Source organism: Myotis lucifugus, unplaced genomic scaffold (genome assembly GCF_000147115.1).
Source record: "Myotis lucifugus unplaced genomic scaffold, Myoluc2.0 scaffold_206, whole genome shotgun sequence".
Taxonomy (NCBI): Eukaryota; Metazoa; Chordata; class Mammalia; order Chiroptera; family Vespertilionidae; genus Myotis; species Myotis lucifugus.
The window spans coordinates 1,818,987-1,839,364 of NW_005871254.1; the positions used below are offsets into that span (position 1 = coordinate 1,818,987).

The window sequence follows — 20,378 nt, forward strand, 5'->3', positions numbered from 1 at the left end:
CGCCCGACCGACCGACACCCCCCACTTCTTCTAACGCCACTTCTTCAAAATAGACTCGCCCGGGCCAAAAACCGACTTCTGCGCATGGGCCATGAAGTTTCAATTGCACTGTATGTGCGTGCCCGCACGTGGTATTTTGTGCAAGAGCCACACTCAAGAGGCCAAAGAGCCGCATGTGGCTCGCGAGCCGTGGTTAACCACTGCCCAAGCAAACCCAAGGACACGCACGGTGTGGTGCCTCCACAGCTGCCATCTAGGAGGGAGGCGCCTTTGTCCCGTCTTTCCCACATCACAGGAATGGGGGCTTCAGCGGGAGCCCCCAGCAGAGACCGTGAGGACTGGCCTGGCCCCTCCCAGAGAGGTGCCCCGTGGGTATCTCCTCACAGACCGCCTGCTCTCCAAGCTGAGAGGTGGTTGAGGCTCTGCTCCCCTGAGTGCATTCAGCTGCTCCCCTCCAGGCCCCAGAGACCATCCTCTTTAGCGCACAGAGCTCAGCTCCGGACAGTCAGGACCTGACTCAGGTGCCAGGCCACCCACAATGGCGGTCTTGGGTTCTTGTCTTTGCCACCCACACTAGTGGAGTCCTGGCCCAGGAAGCACGGACACGGGCTGACAGGGCGCCCTGGGCTGCTGCTCTGTCCCAGGGAAGACCCTGCTGGCCCACAGGCGGCAATGGGAGGCCTGGAGGGCAGGTGGCCCTTTCCTACTCACCAGCTGAGACCCCTCAGGACCCCAGAAGAGACAGGAGTTCCGAGACAGACCACACCACAGACCTGCTCCATGGTGTGAAAAGGTAGCCTTTTCTTTATCAGAAAACAGCATCTTCAGTTATGAAAACCCATTCTATGCAAATGAACATTTCTGCAAGGCTGCCTCTGGGGCCCTCAGCCATTTCCACCCCAGCTGAGCTGGATGACCTGGGGGTGGCCTTGGCCTGCCCTCGAGAAGGAGGGGATCTGGTGCAGAGAGAACAGCCCTGAGGGGCAGGGTGGGTCCCCGAGTGGCAGGGCCAGGGGAGAAGGACCCGGAGGAAGGAAGGAAGGAAGGAAGAGGAAAGAAGGGGAGCTGGTCTGGGGTCCAGAAAGGGGCTCAGAGGGGCCAGGTCAGGCCAGCAGCGGCCTCCCAGGGAGCGAGCGGATGCCCTGGAGGTGGGTGTTTTCAGAATCCCGTTTTCTCTGAGACCTTAAGGACCTCAAGTGGCTAGGCACGTGGTGAGTGAGGGAGTGTGTGTGTGTGTGTGTGGTGGGGGGGTGTCTGGGGGAGGGAAATAAACTCTTCAGGGTTTATGGGGGGCAGAGGGTGTTGTCTGCTGTAATTCTCAGGAAATGCCTTCTGTGGCAAAGTCCTCTAGATCGTTGGTGGAGATGATACCCAGGCTTGGAGCGTCTACTGCGCCCTCCCCTGGGATCCCTGGGGGCGCCCTGGAGCCCGGACCTGTAGTGCGCTGGGCGGGATCCCCAGGAGGCCGGGGGGCTGGCTGTAGGTCAGTGCTATAGGTGCTGGGGGGCACAGGGTGGGCTGCCTCCGAGGCGCCAGGGCCCTCGAGGAAGGTGGGGGCAGAGAGCTGAGAGGAGCAGCGCAGTGGCATCAAGGCCATGGCGGACAGGGGCCGGATGCCGGGGTACAGCACGTAGGGGGCAGCAAACACATCTGGTGGGAGCGGCTCCGGGGAGCCCTCCTCAGAAGATGGGATGGGGACCTTGACATATTTGCCTGTCTCTGGGTCATAGAAGGTCTTCATTTTCACCTGAAGCGGCAGATCGAAGACGAAGTACTCCCCAGACTGGGGGTCTTGGAGGACCTTCTGGGTGGCAGGGTAAGGGAGCAGGGGCCTGAGGGACTGGGGCCCCCCTGACTGCCTCCTGTCAGGCTCTGAGAAGGTGGCCACCGAGTGGCGGTGCACGGGAGGGGGCAGGGCGCGGACGGCGGGGCACCTGGGCAGCAGCCTCTCTCCGGGGGACAAGGGCCTGTGCGCCGCGTCCTCCAGGGGCGGCTTTTCCTCCCGGGCGCCGCCGGGCACGTCCTGCATCTGGTCAGTCTTCCTCCTCTTGCTGGCCAGCTTCTTCGCCCTCCGCAGGGCCTTTTCTGTCTTGGGCGGGACCGCCGGTGGCTTGGCCGCCGCCCTTTCCAGGTGAGCAGAAGGCTGTGCTTTCTCAGGGAGGACAGCCGAGCCAGAGGCCACGTCCAGCAACGAGCCTCCTGGAGAGAGTGTCCTGAGGTCTTCTGCCGACGGCTCCAGTTGGGGGTCGGCGCTGGCCTCCCACGTGAAGGCGTGGGTCAGGTCCTCCCTCCGGGCCACCCTGGCGGGGCTGGGGGTGGCCCAGGGGCTGGGGCGGGAAGGCTCCCCCGGCACCAGGCCCAGCTCACAGGGGCCCTGAGAAGCATCCTCCCACAGGCTGCTGGTGGCTGGGGAGTGCGCGCTGCTGCCCTCCAGCGAGCTGCTGTTGGGGGAAGCCGCAAGCTCCCCAGCAGCCAGTCTCCTGCCCGGGGGCCCTGCTCGGGGTGTAGACAAAAAGTGACTTTTGAAATCTTGGGTCTGCTCTTCCCAGGAGGTTCTGAGTTGCTGTGGGGGTGGCTGGCCTTGTAAGTCACTTTCGGGCAAAGCAATTGTGGGGATGCCCCTTGGAGCCTCCGGCCCCCCCTGGTCTGTGGAATAGCTCCTGCCCTCATTCGCCACAACCTTCCACACGGCGTCCGGGGGTGGCTTCAGCCCCTCACCCTCTCCTGCGAGAGGGACAGACGAGACGTTCCCCTGGGCCTCCCTGCTGGCCACACCGGGCGCCCAGCCCTGGTCCTCCATTCCTTTGTGGGCCACATGCTTTAAGGGGGGCCCCCTCATGCCAGTGGGTGTTGGGGTGCTGGGCACTTCCTGGCTCTTGGGGGCCCAAAGGCCAGCATCCTCGCCCCAGCCCGGCCTTGGCTCCTCCTCTTTGTGGCCACTGCCCAGCGGGTCGTCTGAGGACAAGGCCCTCAGCAGGGGCAGCATGATGGGCCTTATCACGGGGGTGGCCCGCAGGGTGTTGTCTTTGATTGCAAACAGCCTGTGCCTGTTGGACGTGGACGATGGTGAAAGGGCTGTGTCCTTACTCCCCCCGATCCAAGCGCCTCTGAAGTCAGCCTCCTCCCTCGACGCCTTCCTGGGCCTCTCTCCACTCACACTTTCCCCTGCCGCTCGCCACGTTCCCCTGCCGCTCTGCTCCTCCGCGCACGCGCACGTGGGCCCGTTACCGGAGGCGCGGTGCTGGGGCTCATCCAGCCCATCCTCCTGCTCTCTGTCACCTGCACTGCCGTCATTCCTCCCGTCTTCCCGCGGGCTCTCCGCGGAACTCGTCTTCTGCTGATCCTCGAACGAGGCAAACGACTGATCTGAAGAGCTGGTGCTGAACTTGGCCTTGCCTTTGAGGCCTGGCACAAAGTCAGACTGGCTGTCGCTGTAAAACACATCTTCCTCCTCAGGAGAAAGGGGCCCCGGGGAGACTTTCTGGTTGAGGTTCGGATCCCGAAGTCCCGCCTCTCTCTCGGGTTCTGTCTCTTGAGACACGGATCTGGAGAACCGGTTCTCCAGGCTGGGGGCCCGCAGATGCTGCGCTGCCCGCCCCGCCTCGGGCTCCCCGCTGCAGAGCTTCAGGGCCAGGTGCTTCCTGGGGCAGCGCTCCCGGGCGTCTGGAGACCAGCTGCGCCTGGCGGCACCCACACTGGACTCTCCGTGGGTGGCGTCCTCATAGCCGCTCTGGTCGGCAGCCTCCCCGTTGACACAGAAGGGGGCTGTGGCGGCAGCTGGAGGTGAGCCAGGCGTCAGGTAGTTGTCCGCGGAGGTTGCACCGGGATCAGCCGTAGGGTTGCTCTGGGCACTGACGTGCGACAGAGGAGTGTCCGCTGGTCTCTCCTTACGAAGCTCCTGTGGGGGGCTTTCCTCCAGCCCGTTGGGAAGGACAACGCCATTGCTCAGGGGCTCCTGCTGGCCTCTGCTTTTCTCCTCGGGCCCTTTTACGAGAGGTGAGGGGCTGTATGTGCTCTTAACACGCTTGCGCACGTCCTTGAGGTTGAACAGCAGGCTGGGGGCTCTGGCTTTGTAGCTGTCCCGGGACTCGCTGGGCTCCTCTTGGTACCCGTTTAGCTGCCCTGGGGGTGGTGGGGTGCCCTCCACGGGTGGGCTGTGGGACGGATCCAGGACGTGCTTGGTGGGTATGATGGGGGTCAGCAGCTTGCTGATGTTGAAAGGAGGGTTGTAGCAGTCACCGGGGTCCACATTGTCAAGAGCATCGTTTTCTGGAAACTGCTCCTGGGGGTGGTGCTTCGTGTACAAGGCTGGGCCTGGCCTGCTGGCCTGCCTCTCTCCCGAAGCATCCTGCATACTTTCTTTGCCGCCTTTTCGAGTCTTTTGTTTCCTCCACGGGGGCTGGGTGGCCTTCGCCTGGAGGCCAGGCTGCGAGCTGGAAGCCTTTTCCTCCGTGGGGAATACCTGAGCTTCCGGGTCCCTAGACCTCCAGGGTCCAGATGTGGAGAGAGTGCCCGCGGTCGGCCTGTTCTCCTCTTGCCCACAGCTGGCCCGGAGTTGGCAGGGGGAGACTTTGCTCTCAGGGGCTTGGGACTCTCTTAACAAGGGCGGGTCTTCATAATGTTTGGGGGGCTTGTTTTCGGGGGCGGCCTCAGCAGGCTCCCTCCGCTCCAGCAGCCGTGGCTGGCGGCTGCTCCACGACTCGAAAGCACTGTTTTCGCTGTGAAGGAAGGTGCCTTTGCGAGCCCACTCCTGGCTCCTCCCGGGCTCCCCCAGGGCCGGTCTGTGGGGCGGGGAGGAGAACGTGGGCTCCGATGAGTTGGCCCCGCTTTCGGGTGTTGGGAGGAGGCTGCTGGAGCCCTGACAGGCCGCTTCAGGGCTCCTGGGGGCCTCCTGCTCCGCATGCTTCCTGCCGGGCTGCGGGCCGGAGACTTCCGCGGGCACCCTCCTGACCGTCAGAAAGGCAGAATCAAAGCAGAAGTTGACCCCACTTTCTGGGAGAGGAGCGAATTTGGGGGTGGTTTTGATAGTTGGAGGCTTGTTGGTCGGAGGCCTGCCCTCGCATTGCTGGCTCTCAGGCCTGTCGAAAGATTTAATCAGTGAGGACACTTTGGAAATCGGCTTGCTGCTGCTCCTCAGGCCAGCAATGGGCACCTCCAGTCTCCTCTGGGCCGGTGTCAGTGGGGGGCTGCTTTTGGGGTACTCTTCCTCTCCCTGAACGTATTTGGGTAGCTGTTGGAACGTGGCTGCCCAGCCGGCATGCTCCGTGCCTTGCGACGGCAACTGGCTCCAAATGCCACTCTTCCTGCGGGCGTGGCTCACCGTTCCCGGGTGGAAGTTCCCAAAAACCTGGCGGGTGGCGTCTGGGGACAGGGCCAGGTCGGAGTCGCTGAAGGACGTGTCTTCTGAGACGCACAGGCTCCGGAAGGCCCGGTCTGTGAGGCTGCTCACCTCCCTGTCGGCGTCGTCCAGCACGCTGCCGATGCTCGAGGTGTCGCTGAAGCCATCGGTGCCCTTCTTGTTCCCCTGCATTGTCGCCGGCTGGGAAGCCTATCCCTGGCCAGTCTGCGGGCTCCTCTGGGCGATGGTTCTGGAAGGGCCAGGGATATCCCTCGTCCCACAAAATTAGCTTCCTGTTGGTCAGATGCAACTGCTTTCTCTGCAAAAGGAAGAAGAGCAGGGTGTGAACGGGTTATCCAGCTTGGTGGCCATGCAGGACCGCACATGGGTCCAGGCGGCAACGGTTCTTGCCATGGTTAGTTTTACGTGTCAGCCTGGCTGGCCTCTGGTGCCCAGTTTTGGGTCAAATGCCAGTTTAGCTGTCACTCTGAAGGTATTTTCTTTAGATGTAATTAACTAACACTTAAATCAATAGACTTTGAGTAAAGCAGACTGCCTTCCATACTGTGGGTCACAGCCACAGGACAGATCCCCGAGGAAGAGGGAACGCTACCTCCAGTCCTTGGACGGCGGCTGCAGCATCACCTCCGTGGGTACCAGCCTGCTGGCTGCGGACGTCGGGCTGGCCCGCCCCCACAATGGCACGAGCCAGTTCCTTAAAATAAATCTCTCTGACGACACTTTGGCCGATGACTGATTGCATATATGACACTGGTCCCACAGGTTATAATGGAGCTGAGACATTCCCTCCACTTAGTGACCGAGGGGCCACTCACGTGCGTGTGGAGATGCTGTGCAAACACACCTGTCGCGCTGCCAGCGTGTAAACGTGCAGCACACACAGTTACGCACAGCACGGATACTGGATGAGACAATAAACAACTATGTTACCGGTCTTTGTATTTGCTATACTGTACTTTTTATCATTGTTTTACCGTGTACTCTTTCTACTGATAAGAACATGCTTGCTGAAAAAAAGGATGCGGTCCACACCAGCGGCAGCCTCGCACATCCCGTGTTTACCGAGCGCATCGCTTTCTCCTGCGCTTGATTTAACCTCGTGTTGTTTTGTACAGTAACATACTGAACAGGCTTGTAGGCCAGGAGCGAGAGACCATGCCATGCAGCCCAGGCGTGTGCCATCTAGGTTCGTATAAGTGCTGTCTGTGATGTTCGCACAATGACAAAGTTGCCTAATGGCACGTTTCTCAGAACATAACCCCGTCGCTAGGCAGCGCATGACTGGGTGTGCACATCCTGTCGGTCTGGTCCCCTGGAGCCAGGACTAATGTCGCGCTGGGCGTCCAGGTGGGTCACTTTTGCAGAGGTATCTTCTCTGGCAATCCATGGGGTATCCCTTCTCACTGTCTCGCACAGTGGCTGGCTTATTTCCTTGGTTGTATGGAGCACAACCTAAAATTAAATTCGCTTCTTTGTTGCCTATTCCATCATTAGAGGTAAGATGGAGCTTAGGAGCCAGTAAGCTGTCTTTTCGCTGCTTGACCTTGTTCCCACAGCCACCCAAGAGGGCCCAGTCCTCCAGAGCTGACATCTGGCTCCCTCACTCTCTGCCTTGCCCTTGGTGTGGCCAATGGAGGTGCCAGTGAGGGGAGCCTGCTGCCCTCCCCGCTGGGGCTGCAGAGGGTGGCTTCACTCTGATTAAGCGACTCCACATTTTGGATCTCCCTAATTCTGTCCCTTCATTACATTCTCTCCTTTTTTTTAATGTTAGAGAGAGGAAGAAGAGAGAGAGAGAGAGAGAGAGAGAGAGAGAGAGAGAGAGAGGAGAGAGGAGAGAGAGAGAGAGAGAGAGAGATCCATTGCCCATTGCCTTCCACCCCTGCCCCAACTGGGGATCGAACCCACAACCCGGGTATATGCCCTAACTGGGAATTGAACCTGTCACCTTTTGGTCTGCCAATTGAACTATACCAGCCACAGCTCTTCTTTATTTTAAAATCGTGGTGAAATATCTATAACATAAAATTTACCATCTTAACAATTTTTAAGTGTATAGTTCAGTAGTGTTAAGCACATTCATATTGTTGTGCAAACATTACCACCATCCATCTTTAGAACTTTTTTATCTTGCAAAACTAAACTCTGTACCCATTAAACAATAACTCCCTATTCTCCCTTCCCACCAGCCCCTGCAGCCATGCTCTGCCTCTATGAATGTGGTTACTCTAGGTACCTCATATAGTGAAATCATACAATATTTGTGCTTTTGTGACCGGCTTATTTCCCTCAGATAATGTCCTCAAGGCTCATCCATGCTGTAGCACGTGTCAGAAATCCCTCCCTCTACGTGTTCAGTCTTGGTGGGGCTGAGCGTCAAGGCGCCCGCTGAGACCTCGCTGGGCCCGTGCAGGGTGAGACCAGCTTAGCCCACTGTGCATTGTCCTGGAGCTGAGGATGGGAATGTGCTCGGGCGTCCTGTGCAGCGTCGGAGCCCTGTTTGCCCTTCCCCCGCCGGGAACTGAACCTTCACCTTGAGTCTATAAGGGCTCCCATTTCCGTTCAGTAGTCACCCGTTCTGCTGAATTTGTCCAGTGTCTGTTTCTGCTGTGTGTGGCCACAAACCCTAGCTGCCCTTGGGTTTGAGTCGTAGGAATGAGGGAAGCTCACTGATTAGAGGACTCAGAAAATGACCCCATTCCTCTGCCTCAGGCGGGAGGAGACCCACCCCCATTGGGAACTTCACTCAGCTCATTTCTTCAGTCCCGATCTGACTCACCTGGGTTTAGTCCCTAGGTTGGCCTCACCACCCGCCCCCCCAGCCCCCCTAACAACTAAAGGTGCTTCCAGGTGCTGGCTCTTGAGCTGGCGGTTCCATCGGTTCCGTACCTGTCACAGCAGTGAGGACTGCCGGTGCTGCCTTGCTGGGTTTTGGGATCCGTAGTTTTAAAACTTCTTCTCATGCTTATGTTTGCTGTCCTCACTGCCCATCTAGAAAAAAGAGGAAACATAATTTCAGTGGAGCCCAAGTGACCAAAGGGCCAAGCACATGTTCAGTGCAAAAGATATCTTTAAATAGCAGCCATGCACTTGGCCTTCATTTTTTAAAAAAATCTGCACTTGAACTCAACAAAATTCCAAGCATAGTCATTTTCGGTGAAAACCAATATGAGACCAACTTATATTCCTTCCAATATTCATTAACTTGTCTGTGGTCCAAAAACCTCCAGGAGCCTGTTGTAAGCCCCTGGGACTTCTAATATGATTGGCCCGGCTGCGCATTGCTTTGCTAGTCGGACCTGACCGCAGGCCCTTTCTCTCCCATGTGAATTAATGACGCAGGTTTTGCAATGGAGGAAATCAGAGCCGCCAAACTTTAATCCACTCGTCATGCAGTAGCACAGTGTTCGATTTATTGTTGGCAGGAGGCTTGACTATCTGTTTTGACAGCGAAAAGAACCAAAAAGCTGCCCAGGAGAGTTTTAAGAGTGCGGAGAATGAAGTGTAAACTAATTAAAATGAATCCACCGCATGCATCCTAAAGGCAGACCGTCAGGGCTTCCACAAGGCCTTCCTCATGGTCTCCTCCTCATTGCCAGGGCCGTCTGTTTGAATCAGGATGTGTCAAACAAGCCAAATCCGAGCGAGCAGCCCCCTGAATCAGCGGTTTCTCGTGATGAGCAATGAAATATCCTTTGCATGGTCACTACTAAATTCTAACTCTTCCAAATGTCTTCTCACGTGATGCTTTTCCCCGCGTCATGTTGCCGATGCTGTTGAACTATCATGGGCTGGAATATACTGCACTTTGCAGAAACAATGCTTCCTCTCTCTGGTCCCTTACAAATGCCTCTGCATGACCCTCAAAGAACTGGTGGTGAGGGAGCTGGAGGTCGCCCACCCCCTCCCTCCAGCCTGTGGTGCACTGGGTGAGGGAGCTACAGGCCCAGGTGGTCCCGCAGGCTCCTTGAGGTGGTAGTCCCTCTGTCTCTCTCTGTTGCCCGGTCACCAACTGCTGACCGCGGCCTCCTCAGTCCTCCTATTCCCAGTAGAATTATCTTTTCAAATCACTTGTGTTGCTTTATTCCCCAGTGTCTGCTGTGACTCTGTCTTTCTAACAAGGCTTTGAGCTCCTGGGAGTGAGGTCCCTGCCGTGTTGGTCTTTGACGGACAGGATGCTGGTGCGTGGAGGTCACTGATCAATGTTCCAGCTGCCCTTGCTGAGTGCCCTTCCCGGGCCCCGGGAGGTGGTGACAGGCTTGCTGCAAGTGCGCAGTGCGCAAACGGAGGCAGGAGCTCTGCTGCCCTAGTTCTCCGTGTTGCCCATGGGGCTCCTGGCCCTCAGCAGCCCAGGCCGCTGGCCCCACAGCCCACCCCTGCTGGTCTGCCCCAGCTGTGAGGACAGGAAGTGGCCAGGAGAGGGGACTTGTCCATGTCACCCCCTTGGAGCCCTGACCCAGCTCTCCACACACGGCGCCTCAGTCCAGCCCCGTGACTGCGGACGTGTGACAGGCCCACAAACCAGTCCTGGGGGGTGACTCCGCAGGCCCCAGCTCCAGCCCCATCATCATCCATGGGAACTGCACTGTCAGCTTCATTTCCGAGATGCCATGGTGGAGCCTCAGAGAGGGGAAGAGAATGTTCCGTGTCTACGAACACTTTTTTAGTATGCGTCCCATGCAACATTTGACTATACTTTTCATCAGAGTTATCTATAGAATTAATCATCCCACACTTAAACTAAAAATAGGCATTCATTGTTCATCTGAAATTCAAATTTTGCTGAAGGTCCTGTTTTATCTGACAGCCTGGGGTCCTCACCAACTTTTAGGACCCAAGGTGGATCCCAGTGGGGGTGGGCAATACAGTGAGTGCCCCCTGGGACGACTTGTTTGCAGGGCACCCCGCACCTCGGCACCCATTCTCTTGTTTAGTTCCCATGACCCCCATGAGGGGGGTGACCAGGCCTTATTGTCACCATTTTCTAGGTGGATAAGTCAAAGCACAGAGCGGTGTGGACTACGGCTCAATGTTACACAGCATCAAAGGAGAGAACTGGGCTGGGATTCACCTGACCACCCTGCACCTTGTTCAGGGTGCAACCCTGACCACGTCGCGGCTCAGATGCACAGGGGTGTGTCTTGGGCTCGAGGGCCGGAGTTCAAGGGAGGATTGAGGATAGGTGAGGGTGTGGGGAGGCAAGGAGGGCCTTTATATCTATTCACGTCCCAACATCTTCTCAGCTCAGTTTTTCTCTGACGCTTAGGCCGGTAAGCCCAGGGCCCTCCAGTGGGGAGGGAGTGTGGGGAGGCCCCGGTGGCGGGTGCAGAGCGGGAGGGACGCTCTCGAGCGCTGAAGGAGGTGGTTCAGTCTCCCCGTGGCCTGCACAGGAAGCCACTGGGGTTTGCTCTGCTGCTGGTTTGACCACTTGCCTGTGGTGTGGTTTTTGAGCCCAAGCTCTTTGGGTGAATTTAATTACCTTAATTGAATGGTGTTTCCACTTCTCAGGAAAGGGAGAGCAGGAAGCCAGCAGAGATGACAGGGGTTGGCTTTATCACACCCAGAGGCCCTCACAAATTGGAATTGATTTCTCTCCTCTTTCTGGGTGGTTTTTGAGTCATTGACTCGGCGTGCCTTGAGGAGCGGTGCAGGGTAGGGAGCTGTGACAGATGGCCCGTTCCAGCCGGTGACTATGCAGACCTCCCGTGCACGGCCTCCACCACCACACCCACCCACATCCGGCTAGCCCTGGACCCCTGCCCTGATGGTCAGTCGTAGGCCAAGCTCTTGACCTCTCTGAGCAATTGCCCACAGCCCTTCTGCTTGCTGTTTCAGGGCAATGTCCTTGTTTGTGTCCTACAATAAAATGGCAAATCAACTTCCTCAGTTGGGGTCCTTCAAAGGAGGGAGTGTGTGGGTGGCAGGCCTCAGCCCCTGCTGTGGGCGCCTGTTCTCATCCCTTCCTGGCTGAAACAGCAGGGGAGGCCTCTCTGCTCATCTTACAGCTGAGGAAACCGAGGCTACCTGTGCAGGGGCCCAGGCCTGGCACACGTCGGAATCCAGGACATTCCCGGGAACGTGGCTGAAGAAACCAGCTTGCGTGGGCTTGGTGGCCTCACGGAGCCGGCTGCGAGCGGTAGTCACAGCTGCTGTGGGCGTCCTGCTGGCCCTGGGAGAGAGCTCAGCAGCCGAGAGCTTTCTTTCTGGGCTCAGCCCAGCCTCACTCCCACATCTGGCCTGGTCACTGGTCTGGCCTGGGTCACCGGTCTGGTCTGCTGTGTCTGGAGGGGACGTTTCCTCAGGAGCCTCTGAGCATTGCCCAGACATGGGCTGTGTCTGCAGTTAGAGGCCAGGGAGCCCGCGCAGCAAGCACTGGGCCTGATCCACGTGAGGGCTCCCCAGGACAGGACGGCGTCGGCACCTGGCTCTCACACCTGGGGGGCGCCCAGTCACAGGAGGAAAGGGCATAAGTAAGGCATGGAGACTTGAGGGTGGGGGCTGGCTCTCTGGGCAAACGCCCTGCTTTGCAGCTCTGCTGGATTTGCTGCTACTGACGGCGTCAGGGCGAAGTTGGGGTGAGGTGTGCAGAGGCACTTATAGTGGCTCCGGAAGGCTATTCGGCAGTGGCCTCACTGCGCACGGGCTCTCAGCAGCTCATCTTCATGCTGCTTCTGACCATTCCTGGTGGCCTGGCGCTGCAGGACAACCCGTGGAGCTCCTGGCGGCCAGGTGGATGGACTCGGCCTGCACCTTCTCCGGGCACGCCCTCTACCAGGAGGAGCTGAGGCCTGGCACTGCCCCGCTTCTCGGCCCTGCTCTGGAAGGCACCTCAGTGGCTGGATGCCCCTTGGCCAAGGGACCCTCAGTCCTTCTGTGGGCTCAGAGGTGCCTGACTTACCTCTACAGGAGCAACTACACTGGCATCGAAGGTAAAAGTAGGGGCAGAAAAGAGCCGACCCTAAGGAGCCTTGCCCTCACCTCCCTCAGGCCCCCAGAGCTGGGTGAGTACCATTCACATCTACTGCCCAGGAGGGTCGAAGGGGAATTGTCTTAGAGGCAAAAAGCTGGGGAACAAGACAGGGACAGACTGGCAGGGATGGTTTTGTTGCTCAGCCCTTTGACCCCTTGGCCTTCTTGTTAGAGCCAACTCACGGTCCAGGGGCCACGCCCAAAGTGCCCCGGGGCAAAATCACCCCTGGCTGAGAACTGTTGCTATAGAATCAAGGAAAGAGCTTTAGCCCGGCTTCCGAAACATCATTTGTTCGTTCATTCATTCATTCATTCATTCCTTTATTCCTTTATTCCTTCCACATTTCCCAGAATATATTGCCTTGGATTCTGAAAACAGTAGGACTGAAATGAGACGGGAGACCTGCTGAAGTCCTGCTTCCCAGGCAGTGCCATCTTGGACAAGTCACTGAGCCTCTACCTGCACCTATGAAATGGGGACAATAAAGTAACCTGGCCCAGCTGGCATGCCTCAGGGGTGAGTATCAACCATTGAACCAGGAGGTCATGGTTCGATTCCCGGTCGGGGCACATGCCCGGGGGTGCAGGAGGCAGCCGACCAATGATTCTCTCTCATCATTGATGTTTCTATCTCTCCCTCTCTCTTCCTCTCTAAAATCAATAAAAATATATTTTAAAAATGAATAACCTGGGCTCCGCCCCATCCCCTGGGTGGACTGTTCCCCAGACTGGAGAGGAAAGAAATCATCATGCAGTTGGTCCCGGAGACAACTGATGCTCCAGATGCTCAGAGCCACTGACTCACCGGGTCCTGGGGCTCCCCAGCCGGAGGCCACCTGTACCAGAAGGAGGCCCTGTTTCAGCTGCAAGTGCTGGCAGCAAGGGGTGCCCTTTCTCTACATGTCTCCCCAGGGCAGAGGTTTCACACTTGTAAAATAAAAACATGTTTGCAATTTAGTAAGTGATTTCAGTACCCAATAATGAGATATGATCTGCAGGGGTTTAGAACAACCTGTTCCTGATCAGGCTCAATTGCCGCTGCCCTGTTCGTAGTGATGCTGGGTTTTCATGGGATGGAGAAATGGAGACCCGAGGCCCCAGCACAGTGACTGGCATGGTCTAGCCAGACTCACATGGGAGAAGGGAGACACCTGGGTGGGGGGGTCCATGGGCCAAGCTTTGCCTTTCACTTCAGTGCTGTGTCCTAGTGCCTGCACAGCGCCTGGGCCTAGCACAGGGCCATTAATTAAACAATACTCCAATATTACTGATTCATATTTATTATTATGTAACTAATACTTCCAACAACCTGTGAAGTAGAAATTACTCTTGTTCTTTAACAGGGGAGGAACCTGGTGTCCAGAGAAGTTTAATGCCTGGTGGAGTGGGGCTTGGACCTGAGGCTGCTGGAGCAGAGAAAGGAGGTCCCAGGAGGGCTCCTAGAACCCCCAGAGGGCAGGGGGGCTGCAGAGTTCTCCTCACCATCTGTGGACCCAGTGTCCCCCTCTGTGAATGGACGCCGTGGGGCTCGGCAAAGGCAGAGAAGCAGAGCTGAGAGAGCCATCACCGAGCATCAGAACCCTGCGGGGCCTCCACACACTCATGCTATCCATCCAGCTCCTGCTACCTGCCATGCACTTCATTTTTTAAAATCTTCAGAAGATTTCCAATTGTAGTTGACATTCAATATTATATTCATAATCTCACTCAATGGTCACAATCTCTGGGCAAAATAGGTGGGGCTTATGCTAAAGAAATCTGAGGTGGAGAAACTGAGGATCCGAGAGGTTGAGCAACTTGCTCAAGGTCACACAGCCAGGGAGCAGAAGAGTGGAGATTCAGAACCAGGTCTCTGTCCCATCTGCCTCTGCTCTCCCTATCCAGCCCAGGCACAGAGGGGCGTCGGGTGTGGCGTCCTCTGCAGGGAAGGGAGCGTGGCAGCCTTTCTCTTAGCACCTTCTCTTCCATCTCCCAAGGTCCACCTCTTCCCAGCAGGGAGCTCTGCTTTAGTAAGGCCAGAGAAGGCGCTTGTTGGTCCTGCCTGTCCTGTGGGGAGCATCCAGGAGGCACCCTCTTCCCTGACCCTGTGTGGCGCTCGCAAGCACACACACACACACACACACACACACACACACACACTTGCACAGAACCCGGCTGGGAGTGATGGGAGATGTGTCGGCCAATGACAGCTGTCCTTTCTCCAACAGCGTGGCCCAGGGAGCCCAGCTGTGCCAGGGAAGGACAGAGAGAGAACTTCCCTAATGGGAGGGACACGGTCACAGGACTGACAGAATGCCGCCTCCCTCGTGGAATCCCTTGTGGAATGCACCACAGAGGCAAAAAGAATTCAGACGTGGCCACCCAGGCACTGCTGATCGCCGAGTGCTTTAAACAAGCTCATGCGGGAAAAGCAGGGCGTGGTGCTCACCAAACCCTGGCACGCGCCATCTCTAACCCCCGGCGGGCAGTACAACGTCGTGGGAAGGGCACGGACTAAAGCCAGACTTCCTTGAGCGTGGCCCCGGGTGCTGGCTGAGAGGGTCCTCGGCGCATTGCAAACCTCTGTGCTTCCGTTTCCTCCTCTGTAACATGAACTACTAGTAGCACCTGCCTTGTGGGGCCATCGTGAGGACCCCGTGATCCCAGCCTGGGACATGGTAGCCCCTGGTCAGTATCCGTGAATGTCACTGTTGTCCCCACCGTGCAACCTGCTTAACCCAGGGCCAGGGACCCAGGGACCCAGGGACCCAGGGACCCAGGGGTCACTAGGGTGACTTTGCCTTTCCCCCAGATACAAGGGGAGAGCAGCGAGGCAGTGACTGACCAGAGCACCCCAAGGGTGCCCTGTCCTTGGAACCACCCCGTGTCGCCCTCTGGGCTGGTTTCCCGCCTCAGCAAACCACTCAGGCTTGTTCTTGAAGTTGATGGCAGCCGCCCTGTAGCAGCATGGGTGCTGTGCCACCCTCCTGGACCAGGGGCCGCAGCTCTGAGGCAGGTCCCGAAGCCATCTGGGGAAACCTTGCGTGCTCTGTGACAATTTAGATGCCCGTCCTCCCTTGCCCTTGAGGTTTAAGATGAAGGTTAGGTCCATCTAAATTAGGCAAAATCATTACAGTTTCTACTTCCTTTCTCTCCCTCGGGAGGGGCCGGGGCAGAGCAGGGTGTCTCCCGATGCGGGTGTGCGCTCAGCTGCCCACTGCCACATGGCCGTGTAGTGGGAGCATCACTTCCCTCAAGGCTGGGCCCTCCATCCCAAATGCTAAAGGTGCCCAGACCCATGGCCACTTTGGCACAAGAGGGCAAGTAATGGTGTGTGTTAATGTGCAGTGGTCACGTAGGATGGCTCAGTCCTGCACGGCGCCAGGGCTCTCCTGCAGAGCAGGGACATGACCAGCGGAGCCCTGGAGCACTGCGATTGACCTTTGGTGACCTCTGGAAGGAGAGCCCCAAGCTGCAGTCCAGGCAGGAGAGGAAATGGACAAATAGGACAGCGGAGGAGAGACTAGCGCTTGCATTTCTGTCATGTGCCTGGCGCTTTTCATGTTTGCTCATTTCATGCACAGAGGACCTTTGAGATGGGATTCCGTGGGTGGCAGCGACACTACTGGTCCCTCATTTTACAGACCGGAAGCTGAGGCTCAGGGGCTTGCTGGGAAGGGCAGAGCTGTCCTGAGGACGCTGCTGAGTGTCTCCAGGGCCTCCTGGGAGCAGCGGGGATGCAGGCTCTGCAGGGTGGGCCTGCCTGGGCCGCGGCTGCTCTAAGGAAGGTTTGGCTCCTGGAGTGGACCGGTCTTTGTAGAGACTCCGGGATGCTGACTGAGCTCCAGGTCCATGGGGCAGTGGGGAAAGATGTGAGCTCTGAACTCAGGCCCCACACTTACATCTCAGCCCCTTGATAGCTGTGCATCTGGGCAACCTGTCTACCTGCGCCCCCTCTGTGAGGGGCCTCAGAGCTGCCATGCTGGATGACCTGAGGACAGAACCAAGCAATGCGTGGAAGTGCTTGGCCTGGGGCCTAACTTGGCCAGCGATTGCCCTAATGAAAATGGTGGACATCCTGAGGGCGAGAAGTGGCTGAGTTCTGACCCCTTGACCTTTGTGGCCCTTGGGCCTGACCTGCCTCAGAGAGGGGCAGACAGGGCCAGGTGAGGGGCGAGCTGGTGCTGTGTGTGGTGAGGCTGCAGGACAGGGCCAGTCAGAGGGCAGCCCCGGAGCGCCCCGGGGGCTGCAGGCGGGGCTCAGCGGGGAGGCCTGGGACCAGCCTCCAGTGGTGTGAGGAGAGCACTGCTCACTCCAGCAAATCACAGTGTCCTCTCCTCTGGCCTTCCTCACGCTTCAGGTGGGCCTCAAGGTGGGAGACGGCTGAGATGGAAGCCTGCCTCAGCTCAGCCTGGCCGTCCCACGGCGGCTCAAGCCCCCTCTGGCAGGGCCCTCCGGGACAGAAGGCCCCCTAGACCAGGGACCAGAGGGCAGAGGCTGCGGGAGGCCTGGCCCCCGCCGCACCGGCAGCATGTCCGCAGGACTGGAAGTCCTCCGTGGGCGAGGTCGTGAGGAGGCTCCTCCCACTCCCGCTTGCTGGGGCCCAGGGGGGTCCCTTTCTCCTCTCTCCTAAGACAGGGAGGCCTGTCTGTCTGAGCTGGGGAGGAAGCTGTTATTACTGGTTGACTGGCTCTTTGGACGCTGTTGCTGTCAGATTCCCACACACTCCAACTCCATTCTCAAGCTCTGGGAGGCCCATGACACACTCCCAAGGGAATGCACTTTGCACCACGTGGCCTGCAGTCGTCCACCTGAGACCGAGGTCAGCTGAGGGGCTTCGAGGCCACATGTTACTCACACACGCAGCCCCTGCAGGGGCCACTCCATGGGGAAGCCGCTTACGGGGGTGACATCTCAGCAGAGCTCCACACGCTCCATTCTGGGTGCTGACCCATGTGCCTCTCCTTGCCCTCACCTCTCCATCCACCCTCACCAGCGAGTCCCCCGGCCTGGGAAACAAGTAGAAACTAAGAGGTGTTTGGCTTCCCCAACACGCTGAATGCAATACAGATTGAGTTGTAGGGCCATGGGTCGGCTGGACTTGGTGAAATGTGGTTTAAACCCTCCAGTGGAAATAAGAACAAGACCCACTGCAGCCACTGGGAGTGCCAGCACTGTGGGCAGCCTTCTCCTACAGCCTTCTTGTCTCTGTGTAACCCTGGATGGATGGAGTGAAATCCCCAGAGACAACAAGGAAGGTCGCCCGGCCCAGGCACTGGCCGGCAGGTTCCAGCTGAGATTCCTGGCACAGGCGGAGGAAGGGGCTATTTCCAGACGTGGGGCTTCCCCTTTGCGTAAGGGTCTCTAGGCTTCCTTAGCGTCAGGAACACAGAGGTGGAAAATAACAAGACACTGGTGAGGATCCGTGACCCTCTCTGACCGTCCCTGCCTCCTCCACATACCTCTGTGGGGTCCTCACAGAATCCGAGCCCTCTGTCCCCAGCACCCAGCATCCCACCAGCCCCCTCGGCTCCCCGCAGGACAGTTGCTCACACCCCAGTGAGTCCCTGGTCACCAGACAGCAGGCACAATTGTCCCCTCCCACAGACTCAGGGCAGACACTCGCTGGACTCAGGTCACCTGGAGAAGTCTATTTATAAACCATCCTGATAAGCATAATCCGCCCTGCTTAGCCCGGGCCGCGCTCCACGGCAAACTCCCCGCCAGTGGCAAAGGAACGTTTCCTCTCCAGCCAGACTGGGGGACTGGCCCGAGGGCAGGGGGCTCCAGAGCTAGCCACTGCTCCCGAAGGCGCTAGCTGTCTTAACTGCTAGAACTTTGTATGTGTGTGCGCACAGGTGCATGTGTGTGTGCATGTGCGTGTGTGTGTGTGTGCGTGTACCAAGTTGACTCCTCTCGGGGAGTGTTGTGCAGCAGGAGTCAGCAAACTTTTTCTGTAAAGGGCTGAATAGTAAATAGTTTGGTGAATAGTAAATAGTTTGGTTTTGCTGGCCATATGGCTTGGGCTATTGTAGCCTTAAACAATATGTAGCCCTAACTGGTTTGGGACTCAAGGGTCCCAGGTTCGATTCCAGTCAAGGGCATGTACCTTGGTTGCGGGCACATCCCCAGTGGGGAGTGTGCAGGAGGCAGCTGATTGGTGTCTCATTGATGTTTCTTACTCTCTATCCCTCTCCCTTCCTCTCTGTAAAAAATCAATAAAATATATTAAAAAACCCTCAATATGTAAATGAACAACTGTGGCTGTGTGCCAATAAAACTTTATTTACAAAATCAGGCACCTAGCCCATAGCTGTGGTCTACCAACCACTTCTGTAAAGGGAACTCAAATGCTGGAACATTGAACCTCATTTAACATGAACATTTATTTAATCTACTCTCTAAGATTTCTATACTTAGGGGTTTTTAAAAATACTTCAAATAGAGTTTATTATAATGGGGATAGATGTGTTAAAAAATTGGTCCATAATTTAGTTGTTTTTTAAAAAATAGCCTTTATTTTTTAGGGCAGTTTTAGGTTCACAGAAAAATTGAGCCATTGGGTGAAACATACAAAAACTTCCCAGCTAGTCCCTGCCCCACCTGCATAGCCTCCTCCATTATCAACATCCACGGGTGTGTTTTCAAGTCCTAAATAGTAATCTTTCTGAGGCTGTCTAGCTATCCACAGATACTCAGTATTGTTCTTCTCAATAATAAATTCTTTTCCACAAGAAAAAATAAAGATATGATTTCAGATTTGGTCAAGATTTGCTGTGCAGGAGTCTGGTCAGAGACCCCAGACTGTGGGGCCCCGTGATGAGGACACTCATGCTCTCAACGCCACGGCCAGAATGTGAACGGACAGTGTCCTCTTTGTTGCAGCCGGTGGGATCCTGCCTGGCCCAGGGCTGGCGGACACAGGTAGTCACTCTCCTGCCACAGAGCTGGTGACCGTGGGGTCGCCCACATTTGGCAGCACAGTGGCCTGGGCACATCCACAGGCGTGAGCCCACCCACTGAGCCGTGTGGGAGCAGAGTGCCCGGGCGGATGCACGCAAGGATAGTCGCACAAGTCTGTACCATGTACCCTGTAAGGCCTATGCCTCAGGATCACGCAGCTGCCACGAACCCACGGCACACCCCGCACACTGAGATATGCAGCCCCCAAACGGCCCCTCAGCACCACACCGCCCTGCACGGCACCCTGGCCCCGAACTCCATCCCCAATAACTCCATCCCCAATACCGCTGGCCCAGACCCAACGCTCTGCTGCGGGAGCCCGCGCCCCTGCCTCCTCTAAGGAACCCAAGTGTCTGCATCCTACCTTCCACGCGGGCCGCTTGCTCTTTGGGCCTCCCGGGAGTGGGAGAGAACCCCGACTTAGCAGCCAAAACTTCGGCCCTTGTTAGCTGGGCTGCCCGGAGGTGCGGTTCCAGACCCAGACCGCTTCTTTCTCACGAGCCTCGGCCTGGGGAAAATCAGAGAGCAGAACACGGAGCTGGACGCACGGGAAGTGGCCTGGCGAGAGCCGGCGGGGAAACCAAATGTGCTCTCGGTGGGGACGAGGCACACAGTGCGCTGCAACACCCGCGTGGTGTCAAGTAACAGTCAGATTAAACAAACAGCCTCAGCGGCTATTTTTACATCCAGATCAGCCACGGGCAACAGATAACTTGGGGAGCGAGAAATTGCTTGCTACTGAGCTGGACCCTAACATGACTCCAACTTCAATCCAGAATGATCTCTAAACAGTTCCAGCACCCAAATAAACACACCCCAGGGGCAAAGGAAAACACTGTGTAGGGAACAGTGAAGACACAGAGCTGTGCCTGGGAACCTGCGCCCGGCCGGCTGATGCCCGGGGCAGAAATAGCGCCTTTCATCATCGCTCAGAGGCCGCGGGCCGCATTCCTCGAGTTAGGAGCTGCGCTCTGTTGTGCTTTTGGAGCAAAATAACATAACATGCCCAGCTGCAGGCTGGGGAAGGCGGGGCCGGGTGTCAGGGGCAGAGCCGCAGAAGAGTGTGAAATACAGTCAGGAAAGAGGCAAGGTCGGCTCCCACCCGGCCAGC

General features: G+C 57.3%; 1 protein-coding gene across 1 annotated transcript; it reads right to left on the bottom strand.

The window, feature by feature from the left end:
* Window positions 1–176: 176 nt before the first annotated feature.
* Window positions 177–19,857, bottom strand: CUNH10orf71 (chromosome unknown C10orf71 homolog). The gene is made up of 3 exons (XM_006097561.3): window positions 19,632–19,857; window positions 8,246–8,347; window positions 177–5,657 (listed from the first exon to the last, which is right to left on the bottom strand). Exon 3 carries the CDS (start codon window positions 5,528–5,530, stop codon window positions 1,319–1,321), a length of 4,212 nt encoding a protein of 1,403 aa, XP_006097623.1. The 5' UTR covers window positions 5,531–5,657; window positions 8,246–8,347; window positions 19,632–19,857; the 3' UTR covers window positions 177–1,318.
* Window positions 19,858–20,378: the final 521 nt, after the last annotated feature.

Bases quoted from the DNA above. Each gene is read 5' to 3' on its own strand.
- CUNH10orf71 (XM_006097561.3), bottom strand. From the start codon at position 5,530: ATGCAGGGGAACAAGAAGGGCACCGATGGCTTCAGCGACACCTCGAGC.